The sequence below is a fragment of the Aphanomyces astaci genome (genome assembly GCF_000520075.1).
Source record: "Aphanomyces astaci strain APO3 unplaced genomic scaffold supercont1.49, whole genome shotgun sequence".
Lineage (NCBI taxonomy): Eukaryota > Oomycota > Saprolegniomycetes > Saprolegniales > Verrucalvaceae > Aphanomyces > Aphanomyces astaci.
In genome coordinates this window covers 359,259-379,364 of record NW_009798312.1, presented here as the reverse complement: position 1 = coordinate 379,364, position 20,106 = coordinate 359,259, and the positions used below count along the sequence as shown (strand labels likewise).

The 20,106-nt window shown below is 51.5% G+C and overlaps 9 protein-coding genes across 12 annotated transcripts; 3 read left to right on the top strand and 6 right to left on the bottom strand.

The window, feature by feature from the left end:
- Positions 1-72: 72 nt before the first annotated feature.
- H257_13575 (hypothetical protein) lies at positions 73-1,078 on the bottom strand (the record flags this gene model as incomplete). The annotated part of the gene is made up of 2 exons (XM_009841137.1): positions 73-116; positions 223-1,078. 2 exons carry the CDS (start codon positions 1,076-1,078, stop codon positions 73-75), a joined length of 900 nt encoding a protein of 299 aa, XP_009839439.1.
- A 536-nt stretch (positions 1,079-1,614) lies between these two features.
- On the bottom strand, positions 1,615-2,681 carry H257_13574 (hypothetical protein). Its single transcript, XM_009841136.1, has one exon. The coding sequence runs from the start codon at positions 2,643-2,645 to the stop codon at positions 1,668-1,670; it is 978 nt and encodes a 325-aa protein (XP_009839438.1). The 5' UTR covers positions 2,646-2,681; the 3' UTR covers positions 1,615-1,667.
- Positions 2,682-2,870: 189 nt separating this feature from the next.
- H257_13573 (hypothetical protein) lies at positions 2,871-3,816 on the bottom strand. Its single transcript, XM_009841135.1, has one exon. The coding sequence runs from the start codon at positions 3,431-3,433 to the stop codon at positions 2,969-2,971; it is 465 nt and encodes a 154-aa protein (XP_009839437.1). The 5' UTR covers positions 3,434-3,816; the 3' UTR covers positions 2,871-2,968.
- Positions 3,817-4,817: 1,001 nt separating this feature from the next.
- Positions 4,818-6,210, top strand: H257_13572 (hypothetical protein). Its single transcript, XM_009841134.1, has one exon. It carries the CDS (start codon positions 4,899-4,901, stop codon positions 5,880-5,882), a length of 984 nt encoding a protein of 327 aa, XP_009839436.1. The 5' UTR covers positions 4,818-4,898; the 3' UTR covers positions 5,883-6,210.
- Positions 6,211-6,222: 12 nt separating this feature from the next.
- H257_13571 (hypothetical protein) lies at positions 6,223-8,328 on the bottom strand. Its single transcript, XM_009841133.1, has one exon. It carries the CDS (start codon positions 8,276-8,278, stop codon positions 6,440-6,442), a length of 1,839 nt encoding a protein of 612 aa, XP_009839435.1. The 5' UTR covers positions 8,279-8,328; the 3' UTR covers positions 6,223-6,439.
- A 265-nt stretch (positions 8,329-8,593) lies between these two features.
- Positions 8,594-10,462, bottom strand: H257_13570 (hypothetical protein; the record flags this gene model as incomplete). The annotated part of the gene is made up of 2 exons (XM_009841132.1): positions 8,828-10,462; positions 8,594-8,799 (listed from the first exon to the last, which is right to left on the bottom strand). The coding sequence occupies exons 1-2, from the start codon at positions 10,314-10,316 to the stop codon at positions 8,594-8,596; spliced, it is 1,695 nt and encodes a 564-aa protein (XP_009839434.1). The 5' UTR covers positions 10,317-10,462.
- Positions 10,463-11,855: 1,393 nt separating this feature from the next.
- Positions 11,856-13,994, top strand: H257_13569. 2 transcript variants are annotated; one of them, XM_009841130.1, is made up of 7 exons: positions 11,856-12,761; positions 12,814-12,978; positions 13,028-13,103; positions 13,224-13,291; positions 13,349-13,554; positions 13,617-13,701; positions 13,766-13,994. In XM_009841130.1, the coding sequence occupies exons 1-7, from the start codon at positions 11,911-11,913 to the stop codon at positions 13,794-13,796; spliced, it is 1,482 nt and encodes a 493-aa protein (XP_009839432.1). In that variant the 5' UTR covers positions 11,856-11,910; the 3' UTR covers positions 13,797-13,994. The 2 variants fall into 2 exon arrangements, with proteins under 2 accessions (XP_009839432.1, XP_009839433.1); XM_009841131.1 differs by having other exon boundaries at positions 13,349-13,701.
- Positions 13,995-14,137: 143 nt separating this feature from the next.
- H257_13568 lies at positions 14,138-16,126 on the top strand. 2 transcript variants are annotated; one of them, XM_009841129.1, is made up of 8 exons: positions 14,138-14,604; positions 14,662-14,755; positions 14,807-14,917; positions 14,967-15,132; positions 15,207-15,379; positions 15,436-15,542; positions 15,629-15,762; positions 15,827-16,126. In XM_009841129.1, the coding sequence occupies exons 1-8, from the start codon at positions 14,184-14,186 to the stop codon at positions 16,091-16,093; spliced, it is 1,473 nt and encodes a 490-aa protein (XP_009839431.1). In that variant the 5' UTR covers positions 14,138-14,183; the 3' UTR covers positions 16,094-16,126. The 2 variants fall into 2 exon arrangements, with proteins under 2 accessions (XP_009839431.1, XP_009839430.1); XM_009841128.1 differs by having other exon boundaries at positions 15,629-16,126.
- On the bottom strand, positions 16,111-19,830 carry H257_13567. 2 transcript variants are annotated; one of them, XM_009841126.1, is made up of 6 exons: positions 19,306-19,830; positions 19,087-19,255; positions 18,606-19,042; positions 17,474-17,802; positions 16,989-17,331; positions 16,111-16,932 (listed from the first exon to the last, which is right to left on the bottom strand). In XM_009841126.1, exons 1-6 carry the CDS (start codon positions 19,756-19,758, stop codon positions 16,153-16,155), a joined length of 2,511 nt encoding a protein of 836 aa, XP_009839428.1. In that variant the 5' UTR covers positions 19,759-19,830; the 3' UTR covers positions 16,111-16,152. The 2 variants fall into 2 exon arrangements, with proteins under 2 accessions (XP_009839428.1, XP_009839429.1); XM_009841127.1 differs by having other exon boundaries at positions 16,111-17,331.
- Between the last annotated feature and the right edge of the window lie 276 nt (positions 19,831-20,106).

Sequence of the window (20,106 nt, the reverse complement as noted above, 5' to 3'; positions counted from 1 at the left end):
AATCCTAATGCAGCATCCCCATGCCAATCAGTACGGTAGATGCAACTATTACTACCAGTGGACAGGTGGGTCCTATTGCGATGGCCGACGACGATCTAGGCCGCGTGGGGCTTGGGCTATTTGTAAACTTGTCGGATTGGGGGCCGCCACCAAGATTGTTCGTAACGTTAGGCGAAGGTGGGGCAGCAGTAGTCGTGGTTACAACGACGTTATTCGTTGCACCTTTGGTGGTGGGGGTCCCGGGTTTCAATGTCTGCAACGCGTTCGGTGGACCAGTGGTAGCTGGGGCGTCTGGCGTCATGGTAGGCGGCATCGTCACTGGACTCAATGGGGGCTTGTCGGCATCGCGAGACGAGCGGGAGCAATACACTTTGTCACCAAAGATTGATTGAAGTTGCGAATTCACGAGGGTCAAGCCCTGTGTAGCTAGGAACTTCCCCGCCGAATCCTTGACGCCTTGGATGATGTAGGACGTAATGTCTGCCACTTTGAACGTGTGGCCAAAGACGTCGATAGTGAACGCGATGCCCGGTGAAATGGTGGCGTTGCCGACGACAAACGAATGCAGGAATGGAGGCCGTTCGCTGCACTTGGCAGTTGCCGTCATTGTGACGGTCTTGGAAGTGCCACAGCAACTCTTGGTCGTGTCAAGGAAGGTAGAGCAACCCAAGACTCCTGCGCATGCTTCCACAAGAAAACTCGCTGGAAGTTTTGCAAAATACACTTTCACAGTGAGTGCCATGGAGCCATCCTTGTCGTCAAACTTTACCGCAATGTCGTCCAGCCACATCGTGTTGATGCCAGAGATCCACCGCACCTTCACGCGGTAAAACGTATTCTTAACGTCGTACAAGTTGCCAATATCCGTGCAGTTCGCCGGCGCGTTTGCTTCCTTACAGTTGCCAATCGTCGCGGGGAGATTGGCTTGGGCAAAGCCCGACAGCAGCGGCTTGTATGCATCCAGCAACGCAGACAACACATCCGGGAGTACAGGGGGGCCTAAGTCCACGAGCTGTGCAGAGGTCATAGTGACCAGCCAGGCGACACCGACGGAAGCAATCGTGCGCAGCATCAGCATTGCGTGGGGAAGGGCGCAAGTTAGAATTTACCTTTCATTCCCATGTTCAAACGGTAGGTTGAAGTCATGAACCAAATTGTAGTTTGAAAGTGTGAGTTTTTACATACCAGTACTGTAACGATGGACAATAACGTAAAAGTCCAATTTAAGGGGCACTCGAATTAGCCAATCAATTCCTACAAAGGCAGTTTTTAACCTACCCGCCCAAAAAATATGCAAATGGGTTTACAAAGAATAAGCTTAAAATGGTGCACCTTAAATTGGACCGCTTGTTTTAAGCTGTTTCTGGACAAAGTGAATGCTAATGAATTATAACAGGAATTATATCGCATTCATAACTCTCACATAGGCCTGGATTTTGGCATCATGTAACATAATCTTGAATTATAATCCGATACCTACGAGTCGAGTTACATGCCTTCCACAGCTTCCACAGCAGCGTCTCAGAAAAAGTGTTCTTAAATTGGACTTTTACGTTATTGAAACATTCGTCGTTGAAATGGCAACATCAATTCAGCTTCAATACGAAGCTCGAAGAAGGTCAAAATCAATGTGCATTAAAATGATGGTTTTCGTGATATGATGACGCCTACACGCCATTAGCGACGACCACTGCAACTGCTAATGCTGTTGATGCTAGAAGAGCGATTGACACTGCGGACGTGGGGACGGGCTTCAAAGCCGTGGAAGTCGGCGAGGGGCCAGGGGAGGTGGTGTTGCCGGCGGAAGACGCATCTGTAACTGTTGGCGGCGTGGTGACGGTGGTTGCGGGCGCCTTGGTCGTAGTAGCAACGGTCGTCGTCGGGACTTTGGTGGTCGTGGGGGCCACCGTGGTCGTCTGGGCATCTTTGGAGCGCTGCGAGCAATAGATCTTGTCGCCAAACAACTGCTTGACTTGGTTGTTGAACAGGTCCAAGCCTTTGGTGGCCAAGAACTTGCCCGCGGCATCCTTGAGTCCAGTCTCGATCGACGGGGTGGCGTCCGCCACCTTGAAAGGTTTCCCGAAGATGTCAATCTCCACGTTGATCGCAGGTGTGATCTTTGCCTCGGTCAGTGCGAACCCCGTGATAAACGGATATGTTTCGCTGCACTTGGCGGTGGCGACCATGGCGACGGCCTTGTCCGAGCCGCAGCACGACTTGGCGTTGTCCAGCACCATGGCGCATCCAAGGAACCCGCCGCACCCCTTGACCAGCAAACTCACTGGTAACTGAGCAAAGTTGGCTTGAAGAGCCAAAGTCATCGCACCAGCGTCGTCGAACGTCATCTTCAAGTCGGTCAAGCGCATGGTATTGAGCCCTGACACCCATCGGGCACGAACTTGGTAGAAGGTTGACTGCGTATCGTACAAATTGCCCGTTTCAGTGCACGGAAGCGGTGGGTTCGCTTCGTTGCAGTTGCCAATGGTCGCTGGGAGGTCCGACATGGCGTAGTCCGTCAAGAGCGGTTTGTACGCTTCTAGAAGCGTAGATAGCACATCAGGTAGAACCGGGGGACCGAGGCCGATGCCGCCCTGGGCATGGATGAACGCTGCGGTAAGTGCGATAGAAGCAAGGACTCGCATCATGGAGGACGTAGCGACGGCACCAAAGTGAAAATGAAAATGTCCAACGCTGAAATGTATCGCATGTGAGACGCAACAGGTATTTATTTTATACCTGTGGTTGTAATATTTTTCATTCTCGGAAGTATTACCTATAATTTGTATTGATCTCGAACATCGGTATTTTAAACCATGTGTATGTTTTTCATAATATTCGAACCTCTACATCAATCTCATTTTTCTCGGTTGCAATTTTTTATGTCCAACATGAAGGTTATCGTCATGACCGCCGTGGGAGCCGCGGCCTTTGTGAACGCCCAAGTAGCCAACCAACCCCCTGTCCTGCCTCAAACGTTGAGCGCGCTGGTAGACACGTACAAGCCGATCATTGCCACCTTTTCTGCGACGGCGCTTCCTGCAACCGTTGGGAACTGTTCGGCGGCAAACGCTCCACTGCCTTGCACGAACATCGGCAACCTCTTCAATACGACATCCAGTTTGTACACCATTGAAGCCCGATGGATTTCTGGCCTGAACACGCTCAGCGTGGACAAACTAACCCTCACTTCTGACGCCAACGGCACAATCACAATCGACGGCGCCGTCAGCTTCAAGAGCCTGCCGTTGAGTCTCAAGATCGAAGCATGTTTGCCTGGCGTCGGATGCAACAAGATCGCAGACGACACTTCCACCTGCTGCGGCACATCCAAGACTGTCGCCGTGACTGTGACCACCACGTGCAGCGAAGTGTATCCGTACCTGCGCAACTTGACCATCACCCAAGCCAAGATCCTTCCGTCGCTCGACATCATGCTCAATGTGTCTGGCAAGTCCACCAAAGTGTTTGACGCAACTACCACCGTCGAGAGCGAGCTCAAAAAGCAAGGCTCGACGATCCTGGCGTCCCAAGGCGCGACTCTTGTCAATGAACAACTCAAGAACCTCTATGGCGATCGTGTCTTCTGCACTGCCGAAGCACAGAAGAAATGGCTGGACGCGAACCCACCTGCGTCGCAAGAGCCTGCGGCGACACCCGTGCCCCGCGCCAGTCGACCTCCCACACCCAGTTCAGCATCCCTTCTCGATGTGGCGGGAACGGTCATCGTCCTGACCTTATGTGCCTTGTTGTATGAATGTTAACTCCGCGTTGATAACGAAGTTCCAGAGTACAGTACTTGGCTTATTAATACATGGAACAGTAAACTAACTGTAAATACCGCGTGTTTTGCTTCTGTTTGCTGTAACGTAGAGTTCCAATTTAAGAGACATATTGGAATGGGTTTCGACTTCTGAAAACTGATAATTGAACAGGAAACACAGGTCTTTCCAACAAGCACTGAAACACCTATTTTCACAGTATGTATCATATACTAATATCCCATTTTCTAAGCAGAAACACCTCAAAAGTAGGCGATAATTTAACGTACATATTTTAAGCTTGATAGTAGTATTAATCCATGCATATATATTTTGTGGTTAATGTATAATATCCTGCCAGGTACATATGCTAGCCCAACAGGTTATGTATTTATAGAGCGACTTGGTCAATTGATTTATATAAAACACATGGGATCAAGGAGAACATTCATTTAAAGAGATATTTCTACTCAAATTTCAAGGACGTATTAGTAGCACCAATTCATGCGTTTGACGTATTCGAAATACTGTGAAAATAAGCTGAAATTAACCGTAAACTTTTGATGTAACGTGATTTCACTGTCAACACGACATTTCATTAACGTTACGTTACCCATCATGACAAGAAAATCGGTTTCTTAACTCAAAGGTCGTGGGTTCGATCCCCGGCTTCCCCGGATTATTTCCGCAAGGATTTATCCGTCCCTCCCCTGGGGAATCCGGATAACAAGGGCTGCGTACGAAGACGAGGACCGAACTTCGAAGAAGATCGGTCGAAGCACGAGGTATGAAGCGTTGAGCGAAGTAAAAACCGAAGATTACACACCAGGGGCGGTGTGTAATCTTCGGTACAGCAGGCGCGTTACAATTGGCGAAGCGGTTCCATAACATGTGGTTCTAGTGTCGGCCCTCGCGGAGGAATGTCTTAAAAATGATAATCCAAACTCAATTAACCATCATGACAAGAAAGTTCCAATTTAAGAGACATGGGACGATTTAAGGGACATTGGATTCAGCTAATCACCCATGAATAATTGGATTGGCTGTACAATATTGAACCCCAGGACATGCACTGAATTTATTCAACGACGAGATTGAAAAAGTACAGTAGAGGGAGGCATCACTCACTGTCCTACATACATGCGGCTATCCTTGTCGTTCGCGGTTGCCACCGCGGCATTGATGGCCACCATATCTCTTGTCTCATGCACTCCGAATGATGCGATTGTCCTCGACGTCCCTGTCCTGCCCGTGGTCATGGGCACCGTCTTGGAAGCGTACAAGCCGCTCCTCGCCGACTTTGCCAAGAAGACACTGCCCGCGACGGTGGGCAACTGTTCCGACTCGAACCCACCCACACCGTGCTTGGACACGGGATATCTCCTCGCTCAAACGTCCGCGTTGTACGACATCAAGGCGCGGTGGATCACCGGCATCAACAGCATGACGGTGGGCAATCTCGAGTACGTCGCGGACGCCGCCACTGGAGCCATGACGTTGAATGTGGTGTTGGGCTTTGAATCCCTACCGCTGAGCTTGCGCATCGATGCGTGTCTCGCCGGAAAATGCACAAAGTTCTCGGACGGCACCACGGCATGTTGCGGCGGCCCCAAGACCGTCGCGATCGCCGCCAACGTCGCGTGCAGTGAATCGTACCCGTTTCTTCGCAACTTTACGTTCACCAACATCGCCATCCATCCGTCGGTGGAGCTGCAGTTCCCCGTGAACGGTAAACCCACGACGTTGTTTGACGTGACCAAGACCGTGGAATCTGGACTGAATGCGACCGCCGCCGCGTTCATCCAAGAGGAAGGCATGGACCTCCTCAACAATCAAATTCGACTACTGTTTGGGGCCAACGTGTATTGTACCCAGCAAGCCAAGGATGCCGCCACGAAAGCGCCCACCACCGCCGCGCCGTCCTCCCCCGGTGTCATCCCTGCATCGACCTCGTCGGGATCGTCGCCCCCCTCGATCAGTTCGTCCCCCAATGCCGACGCCCCCGCGACGTCCGTGCCTTCGCGATCGACGCCCGTGCCGACATCCAATGCGTCACCAGTTCATTCTATTGTCTTGACGCTATTACCCTCCATGGCGATGGCTGTCGTGGCATTATCCAGTTAACAGTGGTCGAGAGCATCCACGACCCTTTTTGTGCTTGTATTTGAGATTCTAAGAAAAAATATATGAAATTCAGTAGGCATCCTCCGTGAATTCGATCCTGGCATTAAAATACCTTGATTCCCTTGACTTTTCGAGTAAAGGTCGAAATACCTTTCAAATGTCGCATGAAAAAACTCGCATAACATTATATATTGTAACCTTGAGTTGTAACGGTTACATAATGATTTAAAATGGTCAAATCAGATACAAAACTTAAGTGTAAAAGAATGCTTCATTAAAATAAAAACCGTAAGAACAAATTAATACTTTTACTAAAATAGAAAGGGTCGTGGATGGTACTGTAAATGCAGTTATATTGTTACAGTACAGGTCCCTATTGCGCAATGATTCTACGAGTACGGTAGGTTGGTCGATGTACAACAACATCCACCAACAGAAATCCGTTTCGTGAATTAAGAGTTAGCGGTAGAGTAGATGTAGTACAATATCTTAGGGGGCGAATAATCAAAGTCGAATATGGAACCAACCTCTCGTTGATCCAAATCACCACGCAGCGCTTATCGCCGGGGCCCACGACCCCCGCCACGACCTCCGCCACGACCACCTTCACCGCCTCGACCTCCGGCACTACCACCGCGACCTCCGCGACCTCCGCCGGGAGCGGCGCTGCCTCCTCGTGGTTTGTTGAAAGCCTCCGTATCGGTTTGGATCTTCAAGCCCATGCCTTGCAGCCCCATCTTGCCGATCGTTCGCTTCAACAGCGCCGGCACTTCTGCTAGCCCGATGATGCGGCTGTACTCGGCGGCCATGGCGACCAGTTGGTTCTTGTCCATCCGCAGCCGACGCACGTTTGAGTTGTAAAAACCAAGCCACGCCTGGTACGCCTGCTCGGCAGCTTGTCGGAGGTCCGGCTTGGTCTGCACTTGGGCGAGAATGGGCGCGATGCGGGGGGGGGCGCCCCCCGGGGGGGTCTGCACGGTGAGCGGCACGTCCTTCAACTCGTTCAGAAACGGCGTCTCAAACGGCGACAGCAGCAGCACGCCCTCGCCGTCACGGCCGGCGCGACCGGTGCGTCCAAGACGGTGGATGTACTGCTCCTTGTCCGTGAGCCCGACTTGGATCACGAGGGTAACGCCGGGGTAGTCGACGCCGCGGGCCGACACGTCGGACGAGAACAAAATCTGATTGTCTTGGGTGCGGAACACGTCGGCCGCCTTGGTGCGATGCGCCTGCGACTTGCGCGAATGCATCTCCAGGATCGGGTACTTGGCCGCCAAGAACAGTTGCGCCATGAACCCGGCGGCGCGGGCCGTGGGGAAGAACGCAATGATCTTGTAGCCACTGGGGGAGCCTTGGATGTGCGCGTGCATGAGCTTGTCCAGGACGGTGATGTGGTCCTCGAACGGACACGTGACCACGCTCTGGTCGACGTGCAGGTTGGTCTGGTCCTCCTCACCCACCGTGTCAATGTACACGTGGCCGGGCTTGAGCGCCAGCCGCTTGATCTGCTCCAACGAGTCGGGCAACGTCGCGGAAAACAGCAGCGTTTGGCGATTCGTGGGCAAAAACGCGAGCAGTTTCTCGATGTCGCGGCGGAACCCCATGTCCAAGAGCCGATCCGCTTCGTCCAGCACCAACACTTTGATGTTGGCGACGCGCGCGACCAAGTCCTCGTTGTTGTTGGTCAAGTGGTCTTGCAACCGACCGGGAGTCGCCACCAAGATGTCGATGCCGTCGGCGTGGCGAAGGCGGCGCAGGTCTTGGCTCATGGACGTGCCCCCGACAAAGCAGGCCACGCGGAACGGATGGAACGTCGACAGCTTCTTGGCTTCCACGTCGATTTGAGACGCCAGTTCGCGCGTGGGGGACAGAATGAGCGCAGAGACCACACGCTTCGTCTTGGGGGTGGACGTTTCGCGAAGCAGCGCTTCGATCGTCGGCAACAGGAACGCCATGGTCTTGCCGGTCCCCGTCTTAGACTTGGCCAGCACGTCCTTGCCTTCGAGAATCACAGGCAACGTGGCGGCTTGCACCTTGGTCAGGTATTCGTAGTTCATCACTTGAGTCAGCGCGCGCATGGACGAGTCCGAGATGTCCAACGTCGACACGGGTACTGAACTCAAGTGCATCACGGACGTGGTCTCGGAGATGCGCTGAAGGGGGGCTGGTGGGGGAACAGCTTTGACTCCCTCTTGGCTGTCCGTGCGACGGATCTTATGTGGGATCGACGGACGTGCGTCGGTAACCGAGAGCCGCCCGATGGCAGCTGAATCTACTTCCTGGTGGACTTGTCCATTACCACCTTCGAGCTTGTTCTCCTTTCGCTTGTTGCGCCAGTGGTTGCGGTTGCGCTTGGACTTGGTAGCGTCGCCAGTGGATGCTCCGGGTTGACTCATCGGTGATGGCGTCGATTTGTTGAAATGGGATCATTGGCAGCCGCGTTGAAGCTGTTGTAGCCCCACCATCCATAACTTCCCTATTACATAAAAAGCCCTATTTAATACTCCATTCTCATACAAAACCCTTGTTTACTTCACCTAGTCCCAACGAGTGAATTACCCTGAATAAGCTTTAAAATTCGACACCAAAAACAGGTTTCACTTGCCCTAATTAAATTCCACCCTGCAACCTCCACGAATAATAACCCTAATACTTGAATATCCCTAAGCAATGAACGGAAGATACTTAAGTACAACAAGCTTATTGTTGTGTTACTGGGATACTATTTCGTTGCTCAAGGGACAACTACCATCTTGGTCGTGGCGGCGAATGTCCACCTCCACGTCCGCCACTAATGCCGCCACCACGGCCACCGCTACTGGCACCTCCACGTCCACTGCTACTGGCACGTCCACGTCCACCGCCACTTGCGCCACCACGTCCACCATTGCTGGCACGGCCACGTCCGCTGCCCCCGCTTCGCGTATCGACCCGGAGGCCTGTACCTTGCAATCCCATCTTGGAAATGGTGCTCTTCTGCAACGCGGGCACTTCATCCAGTCCCACAATGCGACTGTACTCCTCAGCCGTGTCCACAAGCTGATCCTTGGTCATCTTGAGCCGTCTCAGGTTCGAGTTGTAGTACCCCAACCACGCTTGGTACGCTTGCTCAGCGGCCTTGCGCAGCTCGGCGTTGGACTGCACGCGTCGCATGGACTCTTCCACTCGCGGCGGCTTTCCATTTGCAAGGGCCATCTTGGCCAGAGGAAGGTCGTTCAACTCGTTCAAAAACGGTGTCTCAAACGGCGACAGCAGCAACACGCCTTCGCCAGCTTTGCCGGCGCGACCGGTGCGTCCGAGACGGTGGATGTACTGTTCCTTCTCCGTGAGCCCCACTTGGATCACGAGGGTGACGCCGGGGTAGTCGACGCCTCTGGCCGACACGTCGGACGAGAACAAGATCTGGTTGTCCTTGGCGCGGAAGTTCGCCGCCGTTTTCGTGCGATGCGGCTGCGACTTGCGCGAATGCATTTCAAGGACGGGGTACCCTGCATGCAGGAACAGCTGCGCCATGAACCCCGCGGCGCGGGCCGTGGGAAAAAACACGATGATCTTGTACCCGTCGGGTGCGCTTTGAATGTGCGCGTCCAGAAGCTTGTCCAGCGCGGCAATGTGATCGCCGAACGGACACGTGACCACGCTCTGCTTGACGTGCACGTTCGTCTGGTCCTCGTCCTCCCCCACCGTGTCGATAAACACATGGTTTGTCTTGAGGGCCAGCCGCTGAATCTGCTCCAACGACGACGGCAACGTGGCCGAAAACAATAGCGTTTGGCGCCTTGCCACGGGTAGATACTGCAGCAACTTTTCAATGTCTCGACGGAACCCCATGTCGAGCAATCGATCCGCTTCGTCGAGCACGAGGATGCGAATGCCTGCCAGTCGTTTAACCAAGTCGCCATGGTCGTTGTTCAAATGGTCCTGGAGGCGGCCGGGGGTCGCGACCAAGAGGTCGATGCCGTCGGGATGGCTCAACCGCCGCAAGTCCTTGTTCATGGGCACGCCCCCCACCACGCAAGCAATGTGAATCGGATGAAATGTCGACAGTTTCTTGGCCTCCACTTCGATCTGCGTCGCGAGCTCGCGCGACGGCGACAGAATGAGCGCGGAAATGTTGTTCTTATCCTTCTTGTGCAGATGGGAGTGTGCAAGGGTCTCGATGGTCGGGATGAGGAACGCCATGGTCTTGCCCGTGCCTGTCTTGGACTTGGCGAGAACATCTTTGCCTTCCAAGATCACAGGAAGCGTCGTCGCTTGGACTTTGGTCAGCAGCTCATACCCCATGACTTCAGTCAGCGCGCGCAACGTTGATTTCGAGATCGGAAGGGACGTCACGGGCATGTCGCTCACATGCGTATTCTTCGTAGAATACATGGATTTGTGAAGGAAGGACGTCTGCCGCAGCGGCAACGACCGCGAGAACAGGCGCAGCATCGGGCTCGAATTGAAGTTGTCGAGTGCAGACGAGCATGTTGAACATATTTTGATTGGTGGCCACGATAGGGTATTGAACCTTGATTAAGGTTTTATCATTTGCTCCGAAATAGTATAGGGTCCAATCAACACCTAACTAGTGTATGACATAAATTAGTGTGACAGCATTTCTGATTGGGTGAAATGCACAATATTACTATTTACTACGTACTACGTAGTAAATAGTAATATTGTGCATTATATTGTAAAGGCCCGACTGGCAACCTGAAATATAACAATATTCTGGCCCAAAACGCCATTTTGGGGCCAAATTCAGGTCCTGCTGGGTAATAGTATTACAGTATGGGGCACGTCATCAAAAAACTTCCAACTGGCCAAATCGAGGAGTGGAGGTTTTATTATTTAACGTACAATTAATGTAGTTAAACCGAAAAACAAAATACGTTAAATACCGATTTCATGCGTTTTATCACTGCAGTGGGAGGTTAAAGGTCCCAACTGCCTCCGGATATTATATACGGATAATAGTCACATACAAAAATCAAGATACATCTCAGCGGCCACCCCTATGGCCAAATATCCAAGCGCCCATGAAAAATACCGCTAGGTTAAATATCTATTTCTGGACCAATTCAACACCAAATTTGAATCTGAGACGTAGAATTTCTTCATTACATTGAGATCTGTCGATTCGACGTCTCAATTTGCTGAAATTTTGAGTAATGAATATGAAATAGAAGTCAGACATTTTTGTGAAAAGTTGGTAGTTTATAGATGGCGTGCACCATACATCCTTTTACAATATTCTGGCCCTAAATGACATTTTTGGATCGGAATTCAACAAATCTTATCAAAATTGAAACATGTCTTGCTTGGAGAGTTTTAACCCAAATCCAATAGTACTAGGGTATGTAGTAATTCCAAGTGGGGTTTACTCCCTGAGGAGGTTCAAAACGCCATATTACAAAATGGACCTTTTACCACTATTTTGAAAATGGCATTTTGGTTAATAACGTTAGTGCAAATAAAATGTCAAAGTTACAGAGTCAATTGCCCCACAACTTGGTTTTGAATGGGTGACGTAATTATTAATTAATTGTAGCTTCCATATTCCCCACGAGGAGAGGGATCTCCTGACCATTGACTGTTGCACACAGAAGCGTCCAGTGGAAGTGGAAGCTCTGACATGTGAGTCATCCCACAAGGTGGAACAAGCCTCGAGTTACGGCGCTTCCGTTTCAAATGAGTACTGTGTACGTACTATACGTACATATACGATTGGTACGATGGAATCCTAACTTTGTCTGCAGCGCTAAAGTAACGTTAACTTACTATTATTACTGTTGATGCATTGCAGACGTTTTGACCCTGGAAATGGGGTCCGGATAATGTACTGTGTCCAGAGTATTTTTATAAAACCGACGCCAGAATAATGGGCTGTGTTAAGATCGGAATCGCGGATTTCGAAGGGATTTTAATTGAAGTAACGTCAATCGAGTTATCCGGATGAGCCAACAGTTGGAATTTCTATTGCTCCATTATTGTTATCCCAAGTGACGAACGTAGGAAGCCGCGCCCGCTAGATGCGCCTTGAATGAGTGGATATCAGAAGCACAGTATTCCCTCCATATACCACCTCGACACTTCGAACCTTACTCAACCTTCGCTGCTCGTCCCCGTGGCCAAGTGGACTGGAGGAGGAGGGTCAAGCAGTACAGGCAGCAGTGCAACCTACTCGACGGGACAAGCGGCCGGATCGTCGTCCTCCACACTTCGAGGGGGACTGCAAAGCCGTAGTCGAAACATCGACATCCCAAACTCCAAACCCCGAACCCGACCAAAGCATCCACCGGCGGCGGTTTCCCGCGTCCCATCCAATGTGCGGTCTGGGTTGTCGTCAAGAAAATCCAATTTGTCCGCAGCGTCTCCTGCTCCATTACCTGTTAGTTCAGGGTTAAATTGGCACACACGCCCCCCCCGCGGCGGTCTTGCCTCCTTCCACACCACCCAAAATGACATCCATGCGTTGAAGTCACGCAACAAGAAAACGTTGGCCTCACGCCACGAGGGGAAGCATTTCACCTCCATCGAAGCTCCAGGTAGCGTCGAACCCACGAGTTGGGCCAATGGACTTGCTGGTGGGGACGAAGACGCATTTACGACGGTGCGCGTCATGGAAGTTTCAAGAGATGCCCCGTCGGCGGTTGTCCGCGCAACGACCGTACCCCGCAGAAAAGATGCGGTGGAAGGACTGGCGCGAGCACTGCTGTCCGATTGCATCAACAAGCGCAACATGGAGCAGTTCAAAGCCAAGAAAGTGATCAACACAAGCACGGTGCCGCAATCGGCCATTTCCAGTTCGTTTACGTCACCGAAGGAACTGGAGTCATGCCGCGGCATGCCTCTGTACGATGATGGCGGCGGCGTGCTAAGCTGCAGCTCGAGGTATGTTGTTTACCTTTCGACTTGTGGGCTAAGATCTCCTCTGGTTTCGCAGTGACGACGAGTTAAATCAACTGTACAAGCTCGAGCCATCGTTTGTCTGGGACGACAAGTGCCGCGTGGACGGATGCCTGAACAAAATGTGTCAAGACTCGACCCATGGCCATGACAGCATGACGGTGACGAGTTCCCCCGAGAGCGATAGCTATTTCGAAGAAAAGTTAGCATTTCCAAATGTCCATCCACCACATCTGACCTCCGTTTCATAGGGGATTGTCCAAGGAAATTCGGTACAACTTGCCCATTGCGTACGGCACAGTGAACGAAACCGAAAAACATTGCACCGTACGACTGAAATATATATTTATATATATAAACAAGCAAAACCAGTGCATTTTTTAATCTGTATTGACCAGTTTATTTGCTTGTCTTTACGAATGTATCTTAAGTATTTTTAAATGGTAGATTTGCCAAGTGCCGTACGAAATTGGCTCGCACATCGTCACGTTAACGCCGTGCCATCACTTCTTCCAGTACGTGACACTCGTGTGTATTCGTCGTGTTTTACTCGTGGTCTTATAAACACATAGCGCCCTGTGCGTGGACAAATGGCTGTGGAATCACGTGACGTGTCCCCTGTGCCGCGAAGAAGTTGTGTACAACCTGGACAGCGACAGGCCTCAGATCCCAGTGCACGTTCGAGGCACGGAATGCCCCGACGTGGACCAAGAGACCATGCGCAAGAAGTTGCGGTCTCAATGCGCCGAATTTCGCCCCGTGAAACCTCTCAAACCAGGTTGGATGTCTGTCTTGCATTTGTTTGCCAAACCAACTCTCACACACACGTATGTGATGTAGTCGCCGTGGATCATCTCGATGCCCAATTTGGTGGCCTGCACGTGCAAGAGGAGCGGACCGAACTGCGCTTGGACTATCTTGCATGGTACGTATGTGTACGCAGGGTTGACGTTCGATGACGACTGATGCGATGGAATTCGTCCTTGTAGCCCCACGCCCCAACGCAAGTACCGCAACTAACAGGGGGCAACTCACCCCAAAGAATCAACGATGGACAGCGCCCGTTTCAACTGTAAAAATCAACCCAAGTCGACGTTCACGACCGACCTGCGAGTCTGCCGCGATGTCGGCTCGAGCGCGTGTCCGTGTATTAATTTATCCTCTAATCCATAAACGTGCTTTGCAATTTCTACTATTAATAGTAATAACGTTAACCGAAAATTGTTAACAATAATACGAAGTAAAACCTTCAATCACACACTATATTTGGTGAAATCACAGTAACTAACGTACTTATCTGGAGGTCACACACTATTCAAGGAGTTGAATCCTCGGGTGTGACCTTTGGCCGAAAACCGGATCTTCGAATTTCCAAGCAAGTAGTTGTCCATTCTACTAGCGGTTCAAATGATGGCGCAGGGCACTCCGTTCGGCAACTTGATGGCTGAAGCTGTCAAGCTGAAAGGAGCCCAACAGGCGACACTGCGACCCGTGTGGGACTCGTGGCCGCAGTACTTTCAGCACTCGATGTTCATGCAAGACCCGATCGTGAGTGGTCGAGAGAAACCGTTCGACGAGCGACTGCGCCTGGCGACGGAGATCAAGGTCCAAGGCAATGTTCACTTTGCCAAAGGCGAGTTTGAAGAGGCCGTGGCGCAGTACGAAAAGGCGTTGGCGCTGTTCAAGTACTGCGAAAACACAGACCCCGACTGGAAGAAGAAGGGCATTCGGGACGACGACATCTACGTCGTCGACTACAAACCCGACAACGTCCACGACCAGAGCCAGCTGGACACTCTGAAAGTGACTTTGTACCTCAACATAAGCGGTACGTACTTGTGCCCTAACGTTATCGTAAACTCGTTCAACATATCGTTCTTGGTAGTATGCAAACTCAAATTGAAAGAGTTTGCGTTGGCCATTTCCGCCTGTGGCGACGTGTTGGCGATTGACCCGACCAACGCCAAGGCGTACTATCGGTACGCGTTTGCTGCGGATGAATTTTTCGTTGCCGACTTACTTTGAGCTAGGCGAGCACAAGCGTTGATCACGCCGCTGTCGTGTGGCGCCGTGGAATTTGAAAAAGCGCTCGTCGACCTGGAAACGGCTTGCCACCACGACCCCGACAATGTGGAATGCAGGCACGATCGATACACTGTTGTCTAGGGTGACGCTCTTGGCGTTGCTTAGAAACTTGTACCGGCGGCTTCGACTCGAACACGCCCAACAGCGCAAACTCGACAAACGCACGTTCAGTGGCATGTTTAACCGCGGCACAGTCGTCGACGACACCAACGTCGTCGAGGTAACTGCTCCAGACAAGGCGCGGGCGAATGAAAAGCGACTTCAAAAGGAGGTCGACATATATATATATATATATAAATCGCAGGAGCAGGAGGATATATTTTTGCTGGTCTTGATCATGTTCAGGTCGAAGATGCAGAAGCCATCGCCCACATGTACGAACAAAGCGGGAAACTGCAGGAAGCAAGCGAGTTGAGGCAGAAAATCGACCAGGCCAAGGCGGCCACAAGGGCGACCCCGCCCCGCGTCGACTTTATGCACCCGACCCCCGAAATGATTGAAGACGGCAAGAAGAACGGGTACGATCATCTCTTATCATTGCGGTACTGTAGGATTTGACAATGATAATGCGCAGGATTGACTTGACCGATAAACGAGTGCAGCAAATGCTCGCCGATCTCCAAGACGAGCACTTGGCGAATGGCACGACCCCGAAACAATCTGCGACGCCGCCGCCATCGGGTACAGAAGCCCCCCGCCATCAGTTTAGTCGAAATGTGGCACCGATTATAGTTGATATCCACATGTTCGTTGTACATGGGTTGTAGGGGCGACCAAGTTTCAAGAAGCACTCGGTGAAGCGGACGAGATCTTGAAGACAATGACCAACCAAGAAATCTCGCAACTGCTCCAGTCCGAAGGCATCGACTTTCATTCGATCACGGACAAGGACATGTTGAATGTACTGTACAGCGCATCACTACAAGATATGGACAGACCGCCTCCATCTTGTATATGGGTCGTAGGAAATGGTGCGGAATGTGCTGGCCACCAAGCTGCGCGACATGCCTCGCCCCGGCGACGAGGATACCGCCGCCGCCTCGGACAAGACGACCAGTCGGTCCATGCGCCACATCTTTGCGCTCGTGGGGCTGTGGGTGCTCTTTCGCATGTATTCGAGCGGCGGGTTCGCCATGTTGGTCCGCGGGCTCCACGCGCTGACGTTTGGCGACTCGACCCCGTTGCGACCGTTAACGTCGGCCGACAGTTTCGACGACTTTGACGAGTTTTAACACTGCATTGTAATAAACGGTGTGTATATATTGTGCTGTGTTTTATATATACTGTACGACTAGTCGGATGGCGCGCGGAACGAATGGCGAAACGAATTGCGAAAGAACACGGGTGCCGTGGCGGCGTTGCGCCGGACCGCGTCGTCCTTTTCTTCCGTCGTCGAGTCGGTCGACGCGTTGGGGGACGGCGTCCGGACCGCGGGCTTGGGGGGTAGGGGGTTCCGGGGAGGGGGGACGTAGAGGGGAGGCGGCGGCGGTGTCTTCTTGCGCTCTTCGACTTCGAGGGGCATTTTCGAATTATACGGCGGGTTCAAGCGCGGATCGACGGGAAAGATGTCGGGGGACCGGCCGAGGCGGCTGTCCGACGTCGACTCGTTCGCGATGAACGAGCTGAGGGGGGTGCCGTTGGCCGTGCCGTCACAATCGCCACCAGCGTCCATCGCGTTTGGTTTGTGCAGCTCGTCGACTAGTGATGTGGCATCCACGAGCGAATTCGGGTCCTGGCAGTAGTAGGTGAAGTCCTTGAACGTCGGGTCCTGCACCGGCCCCGCCGCCTTTTTCGCATTCCGAGGCACAAACATCTTTTCAATCTTTTCAAACAGCAATCCGCCCTTGGACGCTTTGTCCGTGGGACTGAGCACCTCGTCGCTCACGTCCAGGTCGGTGAACTCCGTGTCCACGTACTTGACGTCCAGCGTCGACGTCAAGTGGGGTTTCCACGGCGCGTCAATCTTCTTTTGCAGCAGCAGGTCCCAGTCCATGCCGGCAAAGAACGGGTGGTCCAGAATGTCCGAGATCGAGTTTGTGCCGTACCGTTGGTGAGGATCCTTGCGCAGCAGCTACGTGTACGCGCCATTGTCAATACCATCCACGATATGATCGAGTTTGTTTGTACCCCAAGCAACAAGTCTTGCAACTCTGGCGACGTCTCTGGGTTGGCTGGGAACGCGAGCGGGTCGTTTTGGATCTTGTGGTACATCTTTTCAATGTTCGAGTCGAAAAACGGCGACTTGCCAATGCTCATTTCGTACAGCAAGATGCCCAAACTCCACCAGTCTGCCGCCTTGCCGTAGCTTCGCTTGGCCTTGGGCAGCAGCAGCTCTGGCGCCGTGTACTGCGGAGACCCGGCCATCGTTTTCGCACCTTTAAACTCGCTCACGTGCAACTTGGCCAATCCAAAATCCACCAGTGCAATGTGTCCGTCCGCGTCAATCATGACGTTTTCCGGCTTGATGTCCCTACATCAAAAAATTATATATCAAACTCCAATCATGTCCAATCAAGAGATATATATCCAAATAAAATCAAACATAATATATATAGACGTCCCACAGCCAACAAATAAATATACACATTTATACATATATATATATAACCCACCGGTACAAAATATCGTGTTTGTGCAAATGGTGGATACCGAGCACCAACTCGGCCGTGTAAAATTTGGCGCGCGGCGGAGAAATCCGGGACGTCGCGCCCTTGCTCATGTGGTGGAACAGGTCGCCGCCGTTGTAGTAGTGCATGCCCAGGAACAGCTTGGTTGTCGACTGGAACGCGATTCGCAGGCCCGCGATGAACGGGTGGTGGATGTTCTGCGCCACGCGCATCTCCGTGAACGACGACTCAATGTCGTACTTGGTCATTTTGCCTTTTTCGAGAATCTTGAGCGCGTAGATCTGGCCATCGCTCTTTTTCACGGCGCTCACCACCTAACACAACTGTCAACCGATATGAATTCCAACCCCACGACAAGAACACACAAAGTGCCGACAACAAGAATTCACATTCGATTTCGTCCATGGGATACAGTAGAATATGAATTTTAAATAAAAAATAGAAATAAAAATAAATAAACACATAGGCGTCCATTCCTCCAACATCGCTTTTGGAGAATGCATGTTTGATCATAAATAATAATAATAAATATATTTGAATACAAACAATTCCATAAAAAAGTAGGAAACTGTATTGTCGATTTGATATACAAATTTGGGGACGGGGTGCAATCGAATCTTTGCGCCGACCAAACCGATCCACAATCGATCTGATTGGTTGAATTTCATTGAAAAGGTTTTGATTGGTTAATAATTTTTTTAGGTCCTCTGAGGTAGCCAATCAAATCGATTTAAATTCCAACGAGAAACCACAACACGAAGTTTCACTGGAAAGCACAATAATATTGTCAAGTCGATATATTCGAAATTCGAGTGTTTGGGTGGTCTCAATCGATCGAGCAGAAGAACCAATTCGATATACGACCAATCAAAACCCACGAATATCAAGTAGCCAATCAAATCATCGTCTCTTCGAACCAGTCAACACGGAATTAGCTTCATTTCATGTGACACTGCTCGAGTTTTACATACAAAAGTCAGTACAAAGAATGGATCGATGGATTTGGCAAAGATTCAGCACAAAAGTCTACCAAATTTCGGGTAAAAGGTTAAGAGCGATAGATGCCAAGAACCACCAAGACACAAAGAAGCCTCGTCCTCGTCGTCTACCCACCCACCGTGCCAAAGCCCCCCTTGCCGATCACGTTGTACACGGTGAAGTCCTGCATGGAGATGCTGAGCGCGCGCGTCGAGCGCATGGCCGTGAGCGTCTCGTCCGAGTACACGGGCACGACGTTGAGGCTATTCCAGTTGCCCTTGGCCATTTTCGTGTCGATCTCAATCTTGAGGCGCAGAATCTTGCCGTACGGACCAAACCGGATGCGGTGCACCCACGGCTGGACAATGTCGACGCCGTTGGCTTTGGATCGAATCTTCTCATGGCCCTTGATCGTGGCCGCCTTGCCGTCGCGGTCGACCTGGACGTCGCTGATCGTAAACTCAACGAGCTCAATGTTCTCCCGGAAACAACTCAAGTACACGAGCAGCCCCTCGCGGCCGAAAAAGTCGCCGTGGAATGGAAACTTGCGCGGGTAATACGACGAAAACACCAAGTCTACGTGGAGGTGACGACGAAGCAAAAGAGATGAAGAGATGTACCTTTGTTGAAGTACGAAATGAACTCGTCAAACAATGTCAACTCGTTCGCAAGCAACCGCCGATACAACGAGTAGATGGTCTCGGCGTTGCACGGACTCGCCTTGGACAGCAATGTACTCCCATACACAGAGTGTCCGTAGTTGTTGAGCGCGTAAAAGTCAATACCCGCCTACCATACGCATGAGAACCTGGACACGACGGAGAGGACGACGTACGTACCTCCATGGCTTTCACCCACGCGATCTGCTCCAGTTCCGTCGTGGTCGACACATGGAAAGGCTTGCTCTCTTGCGTCGTGAACGTCAAGTCGTACCCGTGGTGGCTCCGACCCTCGACCAGCACGACCGTGGTCACATGCACGCGGCCTTTCAAGAACCGCCGCTTCCGCGCGTCTTCCTTCGTTTCGTAGTACGACAGAAGATTGCCTTCCAGAGTGAAGTATCGGACCTTCCAGTTGCGCACAAGATGCCCTTTCTTCTGTACAAACCCTTCCCAGTCCAGTCCTGCTTGCAAGTCGAGGGACTCAAGCTTGTCGTTGGCGTCCGACGATGTTGGGTACCTCTCGCGTCCGTTCATCGATTCGATGCCAAGGTCCGCCAGGGAGTTGCTGCTCATGTTGCGCGACGACATGTCCAAGCTGGACCCCCCCATTAGAGATGCTTCATTCCCCATGTCGCTACGAAGGCGGTGGCCCGATCAACGACTCCACCGAGGGCGGCGTAATGCTCAAATGTTGCAGAATAATGGTCAAAATGCCACCGTAGGGTATTTCAGTCATTTCGGATCATGTTAACCGGATGATAGCCGAATAATCCTCTGGCTTTTCCCACCCAGTTCACACTATTGCATACAAAATCCAAATACAACCTAGCATCATTATTTAAACCATCCTTTATTCAATAATAGATGATTCAAGTATCCCTCCATTAGTATCCGTTTCACTGTCAAATAAGATCGATTGCAAATCAGATTCATCTATCATAATTTGAAGACCTTAATTAAGCACCTATCATTTCTACA

What these genes read in the sequence shown, in the direction of transcription:
- H257_13574 (XM_009841136.1), bottom strand. Translation starts at nt 2,645, where the DNA reads ATGATGCGAGTCCTTGCTTCTATCGCACTTACCGCAGCGTTCATCCAT.
- H257_13573 (XM_009841135.1), bottom strand. Translation starts at nt 3,433, where the DNA reads ATGATGTCGAGCGACGGAAGGATCTTGGCTTGGGTGATGGTCAAGTTG.
- H257_13572 (XM_009841134.1), top strand. Translation starts at nt 4,899, where the DNA reads ATGCGGCTATCCTTGTCGTTCGCGGTTGCCACCGCGGCATTGATGGCC.
- H257_13571 (XM_009841133.1), bottom strand. Translation starts at nt 8,278, where the DNA reads ATGAGTCAACCCGGAGCATCCACTGGCGACGCTACCAAGTCCAAGCGC.
- H257_13569 (XM_009841130.1), top strand. Translation starts at nt 11,911, where the DNA reads ATGAGTGGATATCAGAAGCACAGTATTCCCTCCATATACCACCTCGAC. An exon ending in CGTGAAACCTCTCAAACCAG is followed by an intron (nt 13,555 to 13,616) that starts GTTGGATGTCTG and finishes TATGTGATGTAG; the next exon opens with TCGCCGTGGATCATCTCGAT. An exon ending in CGCTTGGACTATCTTGCATG is followed by an intron (nt 13,702 to 13,765) that starts GTACGTATGTGT and finishes TCGTCCTTGTAG; the next exon opens with CCCCACGCCCCAACGCAAGT.
- H257_13568 (XM_009841128.1), top strand. Translation starts at nt 14,184, where the DNA reads ATGATGGCGCAGGGCACTCCGTTCGGCAACTTGATGGCTGAAGCTGTC. An exon ending in TTTGTACCTCAACATAAGCG is followed by an intron (nt 14,605 to 14,661) that starts GTACGTACTTGT and finishes CGTTCTTGGTAG; the next exon opens with TATGCAAACTCAAATTGAAA. An exon ending in AAAAGCGACTTCAAAAGGAG is followed by an intron (nt 15,133 to 15,206) that starts GTCGACATATAT and finishes GATCATGTTCAG; the next exon opens with GTCGAAGATGCAGAAGCCAT.
- H257_13567 (XM_009841126.1), bottom strand. Translation starts at nt 19,758, where the DNA reads ATGGGGAATGAAGCATCTCTAATGGGGGGGTCCAGCTTGGACATGTCG. An exon ending in GCAAGGGGGGCTTTGGCACG is followed by an intron (nt 17,803 to 18,605) that starts GTGGGTGGGTAG and finishes CAGTTGTGTTAG; the next exon opens with GTGGTGAGCGCCGTGAAAAA. An exon ending in AAACACGATATTTTGTACCG is followed by an intron (nt 17,332 to 17,473) that starts GTGGGTTATATA and finishes TTTTTGATGTAG; the next exon opens with GGACATCAAGCCGGAAAACG.